A 20747-nucleotide genomic window follows, 5' to 3' on the forward strand; every position below is an offset into this window, starting at 1 on the left:
TTATGCATTTCAACTTCAGTAGTTTCTTAAGACTAGGTGAAATATGGCAGATTCAAAGACGACTCTTGCTACCCAGTAACTATAGACAAACTTCAGGGAAAAACTAATGCTTCTTCTTTATCCCAGGTGTCTCACAAATCAATATGGCTATTACCCACATGATTTATATGGTTAACTTGTACCATATAATGATAGCATTTGAATATACATTGGCCTTTAGAACATTATACTTCTTAAATATCAGTACCTGTAGTGAATACAGCAAAAAGTTAAAATTTGATAAAGTTGAGTAAAGACTGCATTCTCTATTAATTTTTTAAAGTTTATCTATTTATTTAAAGTGGGCCCTACACCCAACACGGGGCTTGAACTCACAACCCCAATGACAAGAGTTGCATGCTCCACTGACTGAGCCAGCCAGGTGCCCCATTTTACAAAATTCTTTTGAAAGCATAGTTCATAAAGTTATTTTATAGAAATAGAAAGTATTAATAATATTATCAATATTGGGAATGCAATGAATTATCTCAAAGAATCTACGAATAAGAAAACTTAATACTGACCAAAGAGTTAAACGTTGAAATAAAAACAGGGGTGCCTGGGTGGCTCAATTAAGCTTCCAACTCTTGATTTCAGCTTAGGTCATGATCTCACAGTAGTGAGATCGAGCCCCGAGTTAGGCTCGGCTGCTTGGGATTCATTCTCTCTCTCTCTCTCTCTCTCTCTCTCTCTCTGCCCCTCCCCTGCTTGCGCTTGGGCTCTCTCTCTCAAAATAAATGTATGATGTGAAATTATCAAACATCAGCCTTAAAACAATTAACCTAAAATGAGCACTTTGGGTAAACATTAGTCAAATCATATGTTTTTCTTTGTCTCTGTCTAGACACACCCAGCATGATTCTAGTTTTGATTTGCTCTGACAACATGACCACAGGAAGAAATACATTGATCATACGATCGTTCAAGTAAGTATTCCAGCTCCTAGAATGCCAACTGCATTCAGTTATCTGCCTTAGTCTTACATGTGGTTACTTTTTTTAAATGTTTATTTATTTATTTTTGAGAGAGTTCAGAGCACATGAGCACAAGCTGGGGAGGGGCAGAGAGAGAGTGTGAGAAAATCCCAGGGAGGCTCCATGCTGTGAACACAGAGCCCAATGCGGGGCTAGAATTCACAAACTGTGAAATCATGACCTGAGCAGTAATCAAGAGTCAGACACCTAACCGACACACAGGCACCCCAGTCTTATGTGTTTTAATTAGTAAAAAAATAGGCCTCTCACAAAATCACCCTTGAATATCACCTAAGCAAGTCTCTAGCTCTCAAGAATAGTCACATCCTAATGTATGCGATCGAACTGAGGTACTGCCCTCATCAGTTCTAACCAGCCTCTCTTGAGATGCTACTAGAACTACTTTCCATCTGCAAATTTCTTAGAAGTAACATCGCTGGAAGCAGAAAGGAAGCCTCAAAACAAGATTTTTTTTTTACTAAACTAGAAAGTATCTTTAACATAAAGGTAACTTTAGAGATCAAAAGTTTATTGTGTTTTATTTAAAAACAGTGTTCCATCTTTCCAACTATCTTCACATTTTAGATCCAACAGTTAATAGGAGTTTAAATACTGCCTTTTTATTTAAATCCTACCTAGAAACAAACACCTAGAAATAAAGGTTCATATTACATATTTGAGGTTTGCTCTCAGAGTATTTACACCATTAAATGTCTACAGTTACACAATTCACCAGCAAATATCACTTTTCATGACACATTTTTTCCAAGGTTTGGGTAGCTTTATGATCATTTTCTATTTATGAAAATTTGTGAATATGATAATGTTTTAAGTTTTGGTTCATACCTGGAGAATTGGTTTCACTATCTGTATCCATAGCAACTTCTTCATAGTTATCATATTGATAAATGCCTCCTCCACTATCAGTAGGTTGCTTATCTAAGGATCGTCTTAGGTCAGGATCTGAAGACTAATAACAAGATTTTTTTTAGTTTCAAAGCATTTTCTGTCTCAGTCTATTCTTACACTAGAAACTACGAAACAATTGACAGTTATTTCTAGGGAACACTATCAAAAATCATATTCATCTGTAAAATTAAGATGTTCAAGTTCTTGAATACTTATGGCCTCTCTAAGAAACCAGATGAATAAACTCAAGTTTTAGGTCACTGAGACTATATTTTGGAGTATTTCCAAAAAATCCAGTAACATCTTAGTTATGGATACATTAGTGATAGCTGAAAACTAGAAATTCTTAGTTGACATGTTTATGTGTAGTTTTCTTTTTTTATTTCTTACACGTTTCACTCAGAGACAGCTCTTAAACCAAAATCTAACAAAACCAATCCTGATGGATAAAAAGAGTCATGTAAAAGTGCAACACTTTTCTCTAAAAGAGATTCTATCAAAGTACTTTTTAGAAGTTCAAAGTATATTGATAAATTCCTTGCTTAAACAAACCTAACTCTTGACTCCCTACAAAGTGCTTTTACTTTTTAACATCCCTCTCTTCAACAGTCCATTCACTAGTCTCAAATCTCAAAATTCTAATATTTGTCACTTATACCACTAGAGACTGATATTAAATCTCCAATTTACTGCCTAACACCATCCATAAAAACCAATGACTTAATTATTAATGACTTTACATAATAAATTCTTAATGCTTAAACTAAATGCTTAATAACTAAAGTAGCCACAAGCAGTCAGACTATGATGATTTAACTTTCTTTAAAACATTCCATACCAACTGGTCATGACACACTTCTAATTCTACAATACTAAACAAATGTTAAAAAACAAAGACCAAAAAAACAACTAATGAAATTCTGCCCTTATAACTTAAGGTATGGCCATTTTTTTTGGGGGGGGGGGGGGTAGGTCTAAACTACAATTCAGTAATCTCACTTTCTTCTAAATACAGAAGGATGAAAAAGCCAAAAGCAGACTTTGCTAACCATATTTTAGTCTTTCATTTCTTCTATTTCTATTATCTGTAACTATATAAGACTCATTCTCAATTATAACCAACCTTCTCATCTCCCCAAAAAAGTTTTATCAAATTCTATCAAATACAAGAGATCTACGCTTTTTCTTAATTGGTTGACTTTATGATAAAAGACAACAAAGACACTTAAATTTGAATAACATTTTGATTTTATATTTTAGCACTCTTTACCTTACTTCTTGATCTCCTCTTTCCACCAACCAATTTCATGAATCGATTGTACTGCTCTTCCTGATTTGAGAGATCTCGAATTTTTCTGATTTCTTCTTCTCTTTTCCTTCTCTCTTCTTCTTCAGCTTGTTTCCGCTGATCCTCTTCTTTCTGTCTTTCCTGTTCTTTTTGTTGTTGTAGTTTCTTCCAAGCCTTTGTTTGCTGCTTCCTTAATGCCTGTTTAGCTTTAAATAGAAAATACAGAAACATCAGTACCTACTAGAGTTAGAATTTCCGACATAAAAGAAAACAAGAGCTTTATAATTTATTTTCATTATTGTTAAGTCAAATATACAGCTGTTCCTCCAAGTTCTGTTTATACAGGATTGTCCCCCATTCAGGACCCTGTAATTCTGCAAACTCAAAACTTTGTGAGTTAAATCTTGAAATTAGGGGCACCTAGGTGGCTCAGTCGGTTGAGTGTCTGACTCTTGATTTTGGCTCAGGTCACAAACCCAGAGTCATAGGACTGAATCCCATATTAGGCTCCGTGCCAAGTGTGGAGCTTGCTTGAGATGGTCTCTCTCTCTCCCCACTGCTCCCCTCCCCCCGCTTGCGTTTTTTCTCTAAAATTAAAAAAAATTTTTTTTAATCTTGAAACTATACTGATATATGAAATCAATTAAAAGAATTTAACAGGGGCACCTGGGTGGCTAAGTCGGTTAAGCGTCCGACTTTGGCTCAGGTCATGATTTCGCGGTTTGTGAGTTCGAGCCCTGCGTCGGGCTCTGTGCTGACAGCTCGAAGCCTGGAGCCTGCTTCAGATTCTGTGTCTCCCTCTCTCTCTGCCCCTCCCCCCGCTCACACTCTGTCTCTCTCTCCCTCTCTCAAATTAAAAAAACATTAAAAAGAATTTTTTTAAAGAATTTAACAGAAATGATCAATCACCTGTAGTGCTAACTTTTTTGGCTGAATGTGTTTTTGTACTGGTTTTAACTTTTTGTTGTACAGTTTTCGTCTTAGTCAACTTTTCTTTGCTTTCTTTCATCACCTGCTGTTCTTTTTGTTGCCATTTTTTACTGGCTGACTGAAGAGCCAAAAGTCGAAGTTGTAGTTCAGACAGTTCCTCTTCATCTTCACCAAGTTTCTTTAAAAAAATAAACAGTTGCAATTTTTTAGTTCTATTATTTAACCTTAAACATTTTACCAAGTCAAATCTTTCCTGAGATCAGAATTTAAAGTTAGCTGTAAGGCAAATATTTAAATAGCAATGTAACTGAAATAAGGAAACTAAACTACTTTCCGCACAGCCCTACATCCTAATTCAGTCCCTATGATATAGAAGATCAATCTGTAGACTGTGTGTGTGTATATGTAAGTTGAAGGGTTAGAAGAGGTGGATATAACTGATGGAACAGGATGATGCAAAAAGAAAAAAAAAAAGGAAAGTTAAAGGTCAGAGATCAGCATTTAACTGAACTTCCCAAACAAGTAAAAATCTGATGACAACAAATGCAAGAAGAAATCAACCCAGAGGTGACTTAACGAATGAAGAATGTCTCTGTTCCTCCCCCACTTACCCTCTGTCTCTCTCTCTCAAAAACAACTAAACATTTAAAAAAAAAAAAATTTTTTTTTTTTTTAAATGGGGTGCCTGGGTGGCTCAGTCGGTTAAGTATCCGACTCTCAAGCGTCTCAAGCATCATGACTCTAAGCGTCATGATCTCACAGTTCGTGGTTCGAGCCCCCCCTCTGGCTCGGTGCTGACAGCTCACAGCCTGGAACCTGCTTCGGATTCTATGTCTCCACTCTTCCTGTTCCTTCCCCACTTGCCTTCTGTCTCTCCCTCCCTCAAAAATAAACAAACATTAAAAAAAAATTTTTTTTTAAAACAATAAAGAATGGAGTGGTTCTGTAATCATGTGATTTACTAGTGTTACAAGGAATACAGAGAACAAGTACACTGAATGTCAAGGTTGAAATTTGCAAACTTAAAAAAAAAATACGTATTTTGGGGTGCGTGGGTGGCTCAGTCGGTTAAGTGTCCAAATCTTGGTTTCGGCTCTGGTCATGATCTCCCGGGTTTGTGAGTTCAAGTCCTATATTGGGCTCTGTGCTGACAGTGCAGAGCCTGCTTGGGATTCTCTGTCTCCCTCTATCGCTTCCCCTCCCCTGCTTGCTCTGTCTCTCTCTTAAAAATAAACTTAAAAAATATTTTTTTAAATATGTACTTTATTATTCTTTAAATTAGATTTACTCATATTTGAACATTACATGTTCTAAAACTACAGATATGTATCTGAACATTTAAAATATTTTGAACACCCAAGACTTTTCTTCAGGGAAGCTGAAATAGGAAAACAGGTTACAAGCAAATGTTTGAAATTTTTTTTCCAACTGAAATACCTTCTTAAATTTTTCACTCTACCTTTTTTGAGATAATTTAAAAAATTAATCTATTCTCCACATTTTAGCTAAAATGTAATGTCAGGCAAACAAAACGGAGGTTCTAAATTGAGTACATGGATTTGGTGGGAAGAGAGATTTTGGGAGTCCTCTGTCCTCCCCACCCTTTGAGGTTAAATGCAAAACTGTTTTTCCTTTATGTGTATTTATTTATTTATTAATGTTTTATTTTATTTTTGACAGAGACAGAGACAGAATGTGAGGGGGTTAGGGGCAGAGAGAGAAGGAGACACAGAAGCAGGCTTCAGGCTCTGAGCTGTCAGCACAGAGCCCAACGCGGGGCTCGAACTCACGAGCTGTGAGATCATGACCTGAGCCGAAGTCAGACGCTCAACCGACTGAGCCACCCAGGTGCCCCCTTTATGTGTATTTATAAAGCAGGGAATCAAAACAAACTACGACTCACAACAACGGTTAAGGCCCACTTATCTAATGACTTTTACTTATAGGTGAATTGTAATCACTTTTTTCCTAATATCCAATTAAATTATTTAATACCTAAGAATAAAGAAACCTTTCTTTATGGATCCTTCCTACGGACTTCAATTTACTATGAACTATTTTAAGTGCCTAACTGAATTACCATCACATATGTCAGTACTTCAGTTTATCCAAACCAGGATATACTCTTTCCATTGCTGGGAAATATATGTAACAAATGAACTGAAAAATTATCTTTTTGGGGAGACTGGGTGGCTCAGTCTGTTGAGCTTTGGACTTTGGCTCAGGTCAAAACCTCAGAGTTCATGAGTTTGAGCCCTGCGTCAGGCTCTGTGCTGACAGCTCAGAGCCTAGAGCCTGCTTCAGATTCTGTGTATTGCTCTCTCTCTGCCCCTCCCCTACTCATGCTCTCTCTCTCTCTCTCAAAAATGAGTAGGTGTTAAAAAAATAAATAAAAATTAAAAAAAAACATACCAAATTCTACTGCTTTGTACGGACATTCTACAGCTGTGCTATCCAGTATGGTGGCAATGAGCCCCCATGTGGCTATTTAAATTTAAATTAACTAAAATTGAGTAGGAAATTTAGTTCCTCTGCCATACTAATCACACTTCAAGTGCTTAAAAGCCACATGTGGTTAATAGCTACCATATTGGAGAGTGCAGATAAAGGACATTTCCATTACTGCAGAAAATTCTATTGGATACTGCTGATCTAGAGAATTTAAAATAAAGCTATCATCACCATTTCATTGAGACTTAAAAGTCTTTGATTACTTTTTATTCTTTTGGAATAAAAAAAGTTACTGATTCTGTCACACAACTATATGCTACTTAAAGCAGCTACCTCATTAGCAAGAGCACTGAACTTCATTCAACTCCTTGCTCTGACACTTAAGTCCTATGTAACTTTAGGCAAGTCACTTAATCTACCCATATGAATCTTACCTCATCTGTAAACCGGAAAATGTCAACTTAATTTAGCAGGTTATTGTGAGAACATTCAAAACATATACAAGTGTTTATGTGTGTGCATACATATATATATGTACCTGTTACATTTTCAATCTTAAATTCAGGTCCACCTCTTTCCTAAAGCTCCTAGGCTCTCTGTATCATTTTGATTTACTCATAAAAACTAAGTGAAATAAGGGGTGCCTGGATGGCTCAGTCAGTTAAGCGTGTGACTTTGGCTAGGGTCATGATCTCACCGTTCGTGCATTCAAGCCCTGCACCGGGCTCTGTCCTGACAGCTCAGAGTCTGGAGCTTGCTTCAGATTCTGTGTCTCCCTCTCTCTCTGCGCCTCCCCCGTTAAACTCTGTCTCTCTCTCAAAAATAAATATTTAAAAAAAAAAAAAAAAAAGAAGTGAAAGCTTAAAAGAAGGAACTGAAGGTATTTCATATTTCTAATTAAATAAAGAAAAGGCTTGGGCTGGGGTGCCTGGGTGGCTCAGTCAGTTGAGTGGCTGACTTTGGCTCAGGTCATGATCTCCAGGTTCAAGAGTTTGAGCCCCACGTTGGGCTCTGTGCTGACAGCTCAGAGCCTGGAGCCTGCTTTGGAGTCTGTGTCTCCCTGTCTCTCTGTCCCTCCCTTGCTTGTGCTGTCTCTCTCACTCTTGAAAATAAAAAAAAAAAAAATTAAAAAAAAAAAAAAAGGCTTGGGCTATTGAAAGCTATTATGTATCAAACACAGTACTTGGTGCTTCTGTACTTTATCCTGCTGAACCTCACCACAATCCAGAAAACAGACGACACTAAATTCATTTTGTAGAAAAGAAAATAGAGGCAAGTAAAGGCTAAAGAGCTTACGCAAGATCACTCAGCTAGTAAGAGGAGGGGCTAGAACTGAAAAGCTGGTCAAGGTCTAACTCCAAAGATTTCCAATACAGGATAACCTCCCAAAAGTAGGAAAACACAATCTCTGGGTGAAAATTAAAAGTTTCAAAAAACTAACAAGCAAAAAGATCATCTATGGATATATATACGAAAATCGTCGGACTTTGGCTCAGGTCATGATCTCATGGCTCGGGAGTTCGAGCCTCACATCGGGTCCCATGCTAACGGCTCAGAGCCTGGAGCCTGTGCCAATTCTGTGTCTCCATTTCTGTCTGCCCCTCCCCAACTTGTGCGCACACATGCTTTCTCTGTCAAAAATAAATATTAAAAAAAATTTCAATTCAATTGAACCCAGTGCAAAGACACTTCAGGACATCCCTCCAGATTTTCTTATATTTAAGGCTTATGTCCAAATGGAGGTAATGATGAAAAAAATGATACAGAAAATGAGCAAAAAGACAGAATCTTCTTTCACAAGAAGTGAGCAAAGTGAGCAAGAATCAGTTTTACAGAGACATCCAATTCCAAAAAGCAGTATCTTACCTTTTCAGATAAAATGTCAGAGGCACTAATTCTTCTTGTTAAATTTTGTTCTTTATCTTCTAATCCTTTAAAATAAAACAGCATACTCTGAATACTCAATAAATAGCTACAATCAATTTAAAACGAAATGCTGTATGATATTTAGTAGTTATTATTTTAAAAGGTCTCTCATTGGGGCGCCTGGGTGGCTCAGTCGGTTAAGCATCCGACTTCAGCTCAGGTCACGATCTCACGGTCCGTGGGTTCGAGCCCCGCGTCGGGCTCTGGGCTGATAGCTCAGAGCCTGGAGCTGCTTCCGATTCTGTGTCTCCCTCTCTCTCTGCCCCTCCCCCGTTCATGCTCTGTCTCTCTCTGTCCCAAAAATAAATAAACGTTGAAAAAAAATTAAAAAAAAAAAAAAGGTCTCTCATTTCCACGGTATTTGAAGGAAAAGGAAAGGATGTTATTAGAATGAAAATCTGACCAAACTTCTCATATCAGCTTTATCTCTGAAAGTTATAAGATGAAATTATTAAAAATATCAAATAAGTTAAAACTGTACTTTGATAAAAAATGACTTCTGAAATAAAAGTAATTATTTGAATAACAGAATTTACATTAAGCTGGCAGGTACCTTATGAGCACAATGCTACCTTAAAAATAAGTACAAACCATAAATTTCAAACTATAAATATAACTTTACGCAAAGTTTATAAAAGCAAGTAATGGTTTAATTCACCAAACATGTACTTAGGCACTGTCCTACCACTGTTACAGGTCTCTAACAATACAATTATTTCAATTTTGCCTCAATACTTCCAAAATGAAAATTGGTCTTGTGCAGTCACGCAGTATTAGCTAGAATTCTAAACTGAGTTAAAGACAATTGTCAGGATATAGGTAGTAGTTAAAATCATAGTAATTAAGAACACTCCTGGAGAATGGAACACTGAGGAAGGACATCAACAGTAAGAAATTACAAATGAAAACTATATTTTAATTAGTTTTAAAAAAGGAGGGGCGCCTGGGTGGCGCAGTCGGTTGAGCGTCCGACTTCAGCCAGGTCACGATCTCGCGGTCCGTGAGTTCGAGCCCCGCGTCAGGCTCTGGGCTGATGGCTCAGAGCCTGGAGCCTGTTTCCGATTCTGTGTCTCCCTCTCTCTCTGCCCCTCCCTGTTCATGCTCTGTCTCTCTCTGTCCCCCAAAAAATAAATAAACGTTGAAAAAAAAAAAAAAAAAGGAAAATCAGGTTATAAGAAATTCCAGATGTGTATGGTATTACAAAAATCCCAAATTTTCAAGATTATCAAGAAAAACGTCACTGAATATAATAGATACATCTACTCCCTTCAGAATATTCTCAACATTGTAACCTGAATGGTCCTCTGAGAATATACAACAAATTATGCCAGTCCTTTGCTCAAGACTCCACAGCTCACATTTCACTCAGTATAAAACACAAAATTCTTATAAGGCTCTACATGATCTAACCCAACCCATCATCCCTGACCTCTTCTTTCCCACTATTCAGCACTCCAATGCTTTTTTCTTTAGTGGCAGAGGCCTCCCTGTTATTCCCCAAATATGCCAATATCCTTCTCCCTTAACAGTAGTTATCCTGGTTCACAGATTCTCAAACTTTATTAACAGGTATTAGAATCAGCAAGAATGGGGGCGCCTGGGTGGCTCAGTCGGTTAAGTGTCCCACTTCAGCTCAGGTCATGATCTCATGGTTCGTGGGTTTGAGCCCCATATTGAGCCCTGTGCTGACAGCTCAGAGCCTGGACCTTACTTCGGATTCTGTGTCTCCCTCTCTCTGCCCTTCCCTGATCATGCTCTGTCTCTATCTCTCAAACATAAACATTAAAAAAAAAAAAAAAAAAAAAAAAAAAAAGAATCAACAAGAATGTTTGCCAAATATAGATTGTTAGTCCTCACTTCCAGAGTTTCCAATTCAGTAGATCTAAGATAAGGCATGAGCATTTGCATTTCTATCAAGTGCCCAGGTAAGGCTGATCCAATGAACAAGGTTAGAAAACCACTGCTCTATTTATTCTTTGCCTAGAAAGCTCTTCCCCAGATACCCATTTGGCTATTCCCTCACTGTCTTCAAAGGCTTCATTTAAACCTTTGTCCAAATTCAGGCCTCTCCTGATCACTCATTAACACTGCAACCTATTCCTGCTACCGCCCTCCTACTTACCCTGCTATACTTATTCCATAATTGTTATTTACTAATCATATTTACTTTCCCCTTTCTAAAATGGAGGCCAATGAAGGCATAAATGACTGGCTACTTTGTTCACGGATATATTTCAACAAGTCTGGAATTCAAGTGCTTAATTTTGAGTGAATGGAAGAATGAAATTAAAAAATGTAGGAAAAGAAAAATTAATTTTGCAATGACATCAAGTAATCCAGCCCTGACTAGTTTCAGTATTCAGGTAAGGAGCAGAAAAAGCAGATTACATTGTATTAAGAGGGAATGAGAGGTATAGTGAAGAGAGTCAGCACAGGTTAGTGTTTCCAGAAGTCTGGCTGAAAAGACAGAAGTTATGGGAGAATACAGAGTGGGGAGAGAGTGATTAAATTTGGGAAGGAAAAAACGCAAATGTTAATAATAACCCCTTAAGAAAATGTGGTTAAAGATGAATCAAAATAAACAACAGACGGAGCGCAAGGTCCGAAAGATGGTAGAAAGTAGAGCCAGGAGTACAGGTTAAAACAAGTGACCATAAACAAAAAGAAAGTCTCCATTTCATCAGTGTGGAAACACTGAAGTGAAAATCAATATGGATATAAGTTTACAATCAGAAAGTGAAAAGTTGGAAGTTGAGTGAGAGAACCTGAAATAAGAGGCACTCATAGACTGACAACAGGAATAAAGTTGAGTAAAAGGCCTGAAAAAAATGATAAAGGTTTAGAAGAATTGTTGAGAGAAATGGAAAAGAAGCTGATCACTAACAACTTAAAAGCTTGATGGCAGAGTCTTACTGAAGAGCTGGGAGGGCTGGATGGTGGCAGCTGCAGGATGCATATGAAGAAACACTAACCAAATAATTTATTGATTCATATAAATTTTAGCTCTTTTGGTTTTCCTCCAATCCTTCCCCTTCTACACTGCTATCAGTTACTTTTCTAAAAAGATACCTGATAATATCATTTTCCTGTTTAAAAATATTCAGTGGCATACGTGATGTTTAAGAAAATCTAAATTCCTTAGCCAAGACATTCAAGGCCCTCTGCAATCTGATCTCAATCTACCCTTTTACCCCTCCCAGAAATATACCATATATCCCAAACTGCGCCCGTACTAGATCAATCTCAATTATCCTTTAAAAATTCTCTGTGCTTTATCTGCTCATTTGGTTCCTTCTAACTTCCCAAGTCAAAAAAACTCATTTTTTTGAGGCACATATCAAACATTTCCATCACTATGAAAATTTTCCAAGCCCAGGGGTGGACATATCTGATCCATCCCCTGTATTACTGCAGGCTTTCATATATAACTTTTATTATACTCTCATGTATATATACTTTTATACATAACTCATTATTTCATACATAACTCTTACTAATAGTTACTTGTGTCTTTTCTATCCCACTGAGTTACTCTTTTTGAAACTGACTGCCTGGAATCATGGTGCTAAACTGAAGAGGAAAAAAACATATCCCTGAGTAAGTGTAACTAAAATCAGTCACCACTTAGGTTTATAACCCAATCTATACTACATGGGTGGCCTTGAAAACTTCAAATATAAAGTACTCCCAGAACAAAAGTCTACTCAGGTGCCTGACAGTGGCAAAAACAAGCTCTCCCTTAGAAATCCATCTTTGTCCCAGGTCTCAAAAAATTCCCACCAAAAAAACTGAAAGAAAAATGAACACCCGTAAAAAAAAAAAAAAAAAAAAAAAAAAGGAGCTCCTGGGTGGCTTAGTCGGTTGGGTGTCTGACTTTGGTTCGGATCATGATCTCACGGTTTGTGAGTTCAGGCCCCACATCAGGCTCTGTGCTGATGGCTCGGAGCCTGGAGCTTGCTTCAGATTCTGTGTGTCTCTCTCTGCTCCTCCCCCACTTGCTCCCTCTCTCTCTCAAAAATAAATAAACATTAAAAAAAAATTTTTTTTTTAAAGGAAAAAAGAAAAAAGAAAGAAAAGAAAAAGAAACTAATCACTAAACATTCAAGAAAAGAAGGCACCAAAATATGGGAACCAGAAAAGAAACCCATAAAAACCTTAGATACTGGAAATTAGCAAAGGAAAAAAAAACAAAACATCATGGTTTGTGAGTTCAAGTCCCACATTGGGCTCTGTGCTGACAGCTCAGAGCCTGGAGCCTGCCCCACTACATTCTTTCTTTGCCTCAAAAATAAATAAACTTTAAAAAAATTTTTTAAAAAAGAAAAATAAATTTGAAGATTCTCTTCGTCTCCCTCTGCTCCTCTACCCTATCTGCTCACTCTTTCTAATAAAATTAAAAAATAAATTTTTTCTTTAAATTTAAAAAGGGGTGCCTGGGTGGCTCAGTTGGTTGAGCATCTGACTCTCGATTTCACATCAGGTCATGATCCCAGAGTCGTGGGATCGAGCCCTGTATCAGGCTTCTTGCTGAGCATGAAGCCTGCTTAAGTTTCTCGTCCTGTCTCTCTCTTTCTCAATCTCTCAGGGCACCTGGGTGGCTCAGTTGGTTAAGGTCTGACTCTTGATTTCAGCTCAGGTCATGATCTGTTTGGGAGTTTTAGCCCATCAGGCTCTGTGCTGTCAGCCCAGAATCTGCTTGGGATTCTGTCTCCCTCTCTCTCTGCCCCTCCCCCAGTTGCTCTCTATGTCTCTCAAATGTTTTTTTAAATATATTTTAAAAATCTCTCTCTCTCTTTCTCTCCCCCTCTCTCCAACTCGCTCTCTCTAAAATAAAATAAATAAAAAATTTTAAAAATACTACTTAGAAAAAAGAAATAAATTTGAAAAACTAAGCAGAAAAATCTAAAAAGAATGACCAAAGTAACTTGAAAAACAAAATAAAAATGAAATATTAAAATAAAAACTATAACTGAAATTTAAAATTCAATAGGTGAGCTTCAGGCAAATCAGGCACAGCTAAAGAGAGAATCCGTGAACTGAAAGATATATGAGAAGAAACTTCACAGAATGTAGCACAGATTTACAAAGAGATGAAAACTAGGAGTCAGTCAGTTGTGCATCCAACTCTTGATTTCAGCTCAAGTCACAATCTCACAGTTCATGAGATTAAGCTCCATGTCAGAGGCTGCTTGGGATTCTCTTTCTGCCTCTCTGTCCATCCCCTGCTCATGCTCTCCCTCTCTCTCAAAGTAAAAAACCTTACAAACAAAACAAAACAAAACAAAACAAAAACCAAAGACACAGAAACTTAAAGGAAATTAGGAGAAATGGAAGATAAAGTGAGATGATTTGATATAACATACAGATATACAGAATTCCACAAAAGAAAGAAAATGGGAAAATATTTAAGCAATAATGACAATTTTTCAGAATCAATGAAAACAAAAAGCACAACAAATGCCAAGCTAGATAAATAAAAAGAAATCTGCAATCAACACATCATAGTTAAACTACAGAACATCAAAGACAAAAATGGGATTTTTAAAGCAAGCAGAGAAAGATAAACTACCTTCAAATTAGAAACTATTAAGACTGATAGTGAACTTTTCAATATCAATAATGGAAGCCAGAAAATATCTTCAATATTTTGAGAATGTAACTAGCCAATATAGAATTTCAAACCTAGAAAACTATCTTTAAAAAAGGGCAAACAAAGGGGCGCCTGGGTGGCTTAGTTAAGTGTCTGACTTTTGATTTCGGCTCAGGTCATGATCTCATGGTTCATGAGTTTGAGCCTTGCATCAGGTCCTGCACTGACAGCATGGAGCTTGCTTGGGATTCTCTCTCCTTCTCTCTTCCCCTTCCTCTCTTGCTCTCTCTCAAAATAAATAAATAAACTTTTTAAAAGGGCAACCAGAAATAAGTTTTCCATCAAGCACATTCTAAAGAAAATCCTAAAAAATTTATTTTAAGCATAAATGATTCTAGACATAGAAAAGTGAGCCAAGAAAACATTAACTATATGAGCAAAGCTAGGCATGTACCGGCCTTTGTATACCAGGACAGGATAAAGGTCTTGATTAATTTCAAACATTGATAAGAATTCATGCTACAATTCCTAGAGGAGCTAATGAGATAAGAAACTTAATATCTACCTTCCAAACTAGTAAAAGAAAAAAAAAATGTTTGAAAAAAAGCCCAAAAAACAAAAGAGGCAAGAAAAAAAAATCCAAATATCAGTAATCATGAAAAATGTGAATGGAATATATATTCTAGTTAAAGAACAAAGATTGTCAGACTAAATTACAAATGAAATCCAGTTCTATACTATGTACAAGTGACATTTGAGACATGAGGATATGGAAAGACTGAAAGAATGGAAAATGATATACAAGGCATATATACTTACCAAAAGAAAGATGGTGTGGACTGTTACCATAAGTCTTTTAGGCAGAAACATTGCTAGAGATAAAGCCACTACATAATAATGAGAATAATGAGTCAATTCCTTAGTCTTAGGGTAGTTAAAGCAAAAACTGAAAACCATAAATCCATCATCATAGTGGCTGACTTTAACCTCTCAGTAGTTAATCAAGCAGATCAAAAAATGAAGGAAGATGTGAACATAAAAAAACATATCTAACGATCCATTTATTCCTTTCAAACACAAACAGAAGAGTTATAAAAATCAATCACATACAATAAAGCAAATCTCTACAAATAAATGACAGTAAATTCTCATTCTATCTTTCTCTAATATCTCATTCTCTGACAATATGCCTGACTTAGAAATCAGTAACAAAAAATACAGCTAAAGAACCTCCATGCTTGGAAGTTAAGAAACATATTTCCAAATAGCCTACAGATCAAAGAAAAACAAAACTCGCAAATATTTAGAATAAATGGCAAAAAATTACATATCACAAACAGCTGAAGTAGAAATTTCATAACTCAAAATGATCTTAATAGAAGAGAGGCTGAAAACCCGTAAGTTTAAAAAGCTATGAATTTCTTTCTAAGAAAATTTAAAAACAGGGGTGATACAACTTATAAATGCTATAATAGAAAAATGAGATTCTTAATAATAATTTTTTATAGAGGCACCTGGGTGGCTCAGTCGGTTTAGCATCTGACTTTGGCTCAGGTCCTGATCTCACCGTTTGTGAGTTCAAGCCCTGCGTCGTGTTCTGTGCTAACAGCTCAGAGCCTGGACCTGCTTCAGATTCTGTGTCTCCCTCTCTCTCTGCCCCTTCCCGGCTTATGCTCTTTCTCTCTCTCAAAAATAAACAAACATTAAAAAAAAATTTTTTAATATTAATAATTTTTTATAAATGTTACAACTTACAGGAAAAGGACACTTTACTAGAAAAATATGTTTTACCTAAACTGCCTTAACCAGAAATAGAAAGCATGAACAGTCAATAGTTTAAAACCTTCCCAGAAAAAATTCTACCCAGGCCCAGACACTTCTACCGACAAAGCCTACCAAATATCCCAGGAACAATTCTAATCTTAACTTATTCTTGAAAATAGAGGAAACCACTCCCCAGCTCATTTTGAGCATATCATAACCTTATACTAGAATTTGGCATGGGAAAAGAAGGGAAAAAATTAGCCTATAAACCCAGATGAAAAATTCTAACCCAAATATCCCTCAAGTGGGAAATGGATAAACAAACTGTAGCACAGCCATACAATGGCACATTTAGCAATAAGAATGCACTAGTGATACATACAATAACAAGGATGAATCTGAAATACACTATTAAATGAAAGAATCCAGAATCAAAAGGCAATATATTGAACGATTCCATTTATATGACATTCTGGAAAAGGCACAACTATAAGGACAGAAAACCCATCAGTAGTTACCTGGTGGGCTGGGGGAGGAAGGAATTGATTGCAAAGGGACATGGGGGAATCTGTGAGAGGTGACAAAACTGTTCTAGATCTTAATTGTGGTCGCTGGCAATGGTTAGCAAACTGCCTGTATTTCTCAAAACTTAAAGAACTATACACTAAAAAGGCTAAATTTTACTGCATATAATTTATACCTTCATAAAAAAGAGAAAAAGAAAAAATTAGCAAATGCAACCCAGAAATGATGTATCACGAACTGGAATTATCCCAAGAATACAAAGGTGGTTTAACAGTACAAAAATATAATCCATTACACTAATAAATTAAAGGAGAAAAATGCATGTTCTTCTCAATAATGAAGAAAAAAGATACAATAAACTTCAACATCCATTCACGCTGAAAATGTCAAATAATAGGGGGAAAAAACTTTTTACTCAATAAAGGATATCTCTAAAAAACCTAACATCATGTGAAAAGTAAATATCCAAAGCATTCCTTTAAGGTAGGGAACAAAGGTGTCCACATTATTGCTTATTTTAAAAAATATATTAGAAGTCTTGACCAGCATGTAAGGCCAAAAAAGAAAGATCAGAATGAATCTAAACCTATCATTATTGAATAATGACTGTCTATCTAGAAAGTGCAAGAAGAATTCACACATGAGGTATCAAAACAATATCAATGAAACACAGTATCAAAATGACTAGTTACCCCATAAAGAAAGAATCTTAGTACTAATTGAAATTTTTTATTCCATTACCTTGACTAGGTTCAGTAGTGTCAGATTTCAGGGAAAGCTGTTTTGTTCCATCTTTAACTTTTTTCAACCGGTTCTTATCCCCTGGTAAAGTCAATTTTTGCCTGAGTGGTTTTAATTCAAATGCCTGAAAAGTTTTGACCTGCGTTTTCTCCTCAGGAGCTACTTCTTTACTTGGGTCCTTTGTAATACTGACATTATCAGTGCTTGTTTGGTCCTCAAAGTTCAATGTTTTAGGATCTTCCTGCACATTCTCTTCTTTGCTACTCAAAGCTAGTTTTTCATCCTTATTGATGCACTCTAGTTCCAACTGTATTTGCTTATACTTCAAAAGTAAGTCTTCAAAAGTTTCTTCCCCACAGTTTTCACTTTTAGATGAATAATTTTGTTTTCTTGATGGAGATCTTCCAAAACTTTTGGCTGAACAGCATATTAAGGAAACCAATTTCCAAAATTTTTCCAGTAAATTTAACAAAAACACATTAAGTTATAGATTAATTGCCTCCCTTTTTTATCTGTTTTCCAAAAAAGATGAATTGGTAGTTTCAAATTACTAAAGTCCATTCAACATATGTGCTAATGCCCACTTTCATTATGCGCCCATATTTCAAATTGAATAAGTAACCACATAAAACAATCCACTTACAAAATCACTAATGTCAGTTGTTACCCACAGTAACTACAGGTATTCCAACCACTTAGAGGTCTACAGCAGCCTTCCTTCTGAGGTTATCAGAAAAAGCCATAATATGCTGGATGTTAAAAATTCCTTTCTGAAAGACGAGGAGAAACTGGTATGTCACAGGTGTGGATAATTTACCCTTCAGATAATCAGAAGGAAACATTTCTCCTTTTAGTTTCTTCTCAAGTCTCAAATTTTTAAAAAAGAGATAAAAAATGAACATTGACAGCTAATAGCTAAAACTAGTTTATAAATAGCAAACATTTTCTTAAATACCTAGTACATAACAATCTTAGAGCTCCTCAAATATACTAATATCCAACATATGCACAACTAAGACAATGAAGGCAGTTATACTATAAAAAAAATAATAAAATCTTTCAATAGCATTCAAAATGTATTTTGTAAACTAATTTGTCCCTGAAGATAAGGATAACTACCAAATTTTTTCTTCTTCTCTAACAAGTGATACATAGAACGTAACTTTTTCCTTGGAAATGGCTACAAAATTCCAATACTATTCTTATTCAAAATAATTAACATAGGTGAAAATTGCTATCCCTCACTTCTGCCTAGAAATTAACAAGATTTAAAGATAAGTACTTTATGTGATTTTAATACAATATGTCCTTTATAGATCATTTAAACTGGCTACGATATAACATTACAGTTCCCTAAAGATGGTTCCTCTGTTTAACAATTTACAGGACAATCAGCCTCCAGATATTGTTCAATTTCCCTAATAATGAATAGAAGAATGGGCATCACCACCAAATACTGTTTTTTCACCAATAATTTTAGAAACTAAACCAGCATTACCACGTACATCTCAACATCTTAACAGTTCTACAGCAAAACTGTTTTAGTAAATCTTTGGACCTCTGATCTAACCTCTGCAGAGCCAAGTTTCTTGAAAGAATACTAGTTTCTCATTATCTTACTCTTCAAACGAAATCTAGATTCTGCTGGCTGAGTTTGTTTATCCACTGTGTTTTCAAACTTTATTTCACCTGACCTCTCTGCAGCTTTGGACACTGCAAACCACTTCTCTCTTGGCTTCCCTAACCCCACTTTCCTCCTGTTTCCCTACCTTCTTTTTTCCTTTAAGTCTTCATGACTCCTTTCTAACTCTGCAATAATGGTGCTCTTCAGTAAGCTCTATTTAAGCCTCTTTCACTTTTCCTTTTGAGCATTCTAATGCACTCCCATACATTTACACAATACAAGGAAGAAGTCTTGCCTCATGATAGATATTTGGGGTTTTATCTCCCACAAGCCACCTCCCACTCTGTTGCCGCACTAATAATCTTTCTAGAACACAAATCTGATCAGATCTCTCCCCTTGTTTAAATCTCATTAAGAACAGAGTCCAAAATCCTTACAATGGCATATAATGCCTCATGATTTGACCTGTACTTCCTTTCCAATCTTACAATTTCCCCGTTAATCACAATCATGCACAGCTTTGTATTTAGATTTTTCGGTTCTTCAAACTGACCCCAATTCAAAATTGAAATGTCACCTCCTATGTGAAGCTAGAGCATTATTTGCTCCCCTAACCCACATTACTCTTTGTACATGAATTCACTAATTAGCTGCATTTACATCTCACTTTTCAGTAGAGCCATCTAAAGGCACAACCACAGTGATTAAAAAAAAATAAAACTGAAGACCTTGGAAAGATTTGTAGAGGAAAAAGATTCAATACACTGACAAAAAAATAAAAGAAAAACGAGGAAAAGTAATTCAGTTACAACTGTAACTAAGTAATCTCCGTCAAGGCTAAATGAAATCTATTTCTAATATAGGACAACTAGGATGAAACCAACATTTAAAAGATTTAATTTTAAGCTAGTTAAAATGCAATTTCTACCTCAGATCTGGTTTAAAAAAAGAACTGCTATTCAACCTTTACAACTGCAGGTGAAAATGAAATGACTTTTACTGATGAGAGACACTGGCCTAATTATGTTAGCTCTCATCAGATTAGAAAGTGTAAAACAGTAGTCATCCAAAGGAAACATGCTAAGACTGACTGAGCATTTGTCTATCACTAAGAAAAATTTTAAATGAATGAGAATGAAAATAAGTGCCACAATAGAATCTGGTTCATTCTACCTTTTTAAAGCTGCAATCAGCATACCTTAATCATTACAGAAAAAGAGTTAAAAAACAAAATAAAACAAAAAAACCAAAAAACTTGTACTCATGTTACTTTACTTCCACATTACACAAATGAACCACAGTATAACCCTTCTTCTTCTTTTTTTTTTTTTTGTAAATTCTACCCCCAACATGGGGCTCAAACCTATGACGCCAACATCAAGAGTCACATGCTTTAATGACTGAGCCAGCCAGGTTTCCCATAACCCTTATTCTTTCTTAATGTAATATCTGCAAAATTAAAATGTCATTATTATAATTGCACAGTGAAATATAGGAATAAACCTAAGTAAAATCTTGGTATTAAGAAATTTGAATTAATAAATATTTGTATGACAAATTTTGTTTGCTCACATCATATAAAAGTAGTTGGAAACTATGTTTTCCTTCACAAATTCTTACAAAGACTATCAACCCTAGGGTGGATTAATGATACTTCATGAGGAAAACAAAGAGCAGAGGATCAAAATAAGCATCCTTTTCTTAAGAGCAGCATCTGTGAAAAGAAAAACAGCAAGACAGCTCATTTCTGGTAAGTTACTACAGAAATCAGATTGGATATATTCTTGTGCTTTTTCACATCATATGCCTGTTTACTAATAAAAACATAAGCTTAGCAATGAATAAAGGTATATGTGACAGAGGCCAAATTGGTATTGAATGAATGGACAAAAAAAAAGCAAAGGCAGGAGCTGGGCAAACCCCCTTCCTCACCACCTTCTCTAATACAATTAGATGAAGAAAAAACTGCTCCCACAGTACTTTTTA

General features: G+C 35.9%; 1 protein-coding gene across 2 annotated transcripts in view; it reads right to left on the minus strand.

Annotated features, from left to right (window-relative positions):
* ZFC3H1 (zinc finger C3H1-type containing) overlaps nt 1-20747 on the minus strand; it is a 53990-nt gene that overhangs the window by 31180 nt on the left and 2063 nt on the right. For both annotated transcript variants that reach the window (XM_045466243.1, XM_045466242.1), the window contains exons 2-6: nt 17138-17554; nt 8458-8522; nt 4120-4318; nt 3193-3416; nt 1860-1983 (exon numbers count right to left, since the gene is read on the minus strand). In XM_045466243.1, coding sequence (XP_045322199.1) covers nt 1860-1983; nt 3193-3416; nt 4120-4318; nt 8458-8522; nt 17138-17554 — 1029 coding nt within the window. The remainder of the gene's footprint in view (nt 1-1859; nt 1984-3192; nt 3417-4119; nt 4319-8457; nt 8523-17137; nt 17555-20747) is intronic.

The sequence above is a fragment of the Leopardus geoffroyi genome, chromosome B4 (genome assembly GCF_018350155.1).
Source record: "Leopardus geoffroyi isolate Oge1 chromosome B4, O.geoffroyi_Oge1_pat1.0, whole genome shotgun sequence".
In the NCBI taxonomy this organism is placed as follows: Eukaryota; Metazoa; Chordata; class Mammalia; order Carnivora; family Felidae; genus Leopardus; species Leopardus geoffroyi.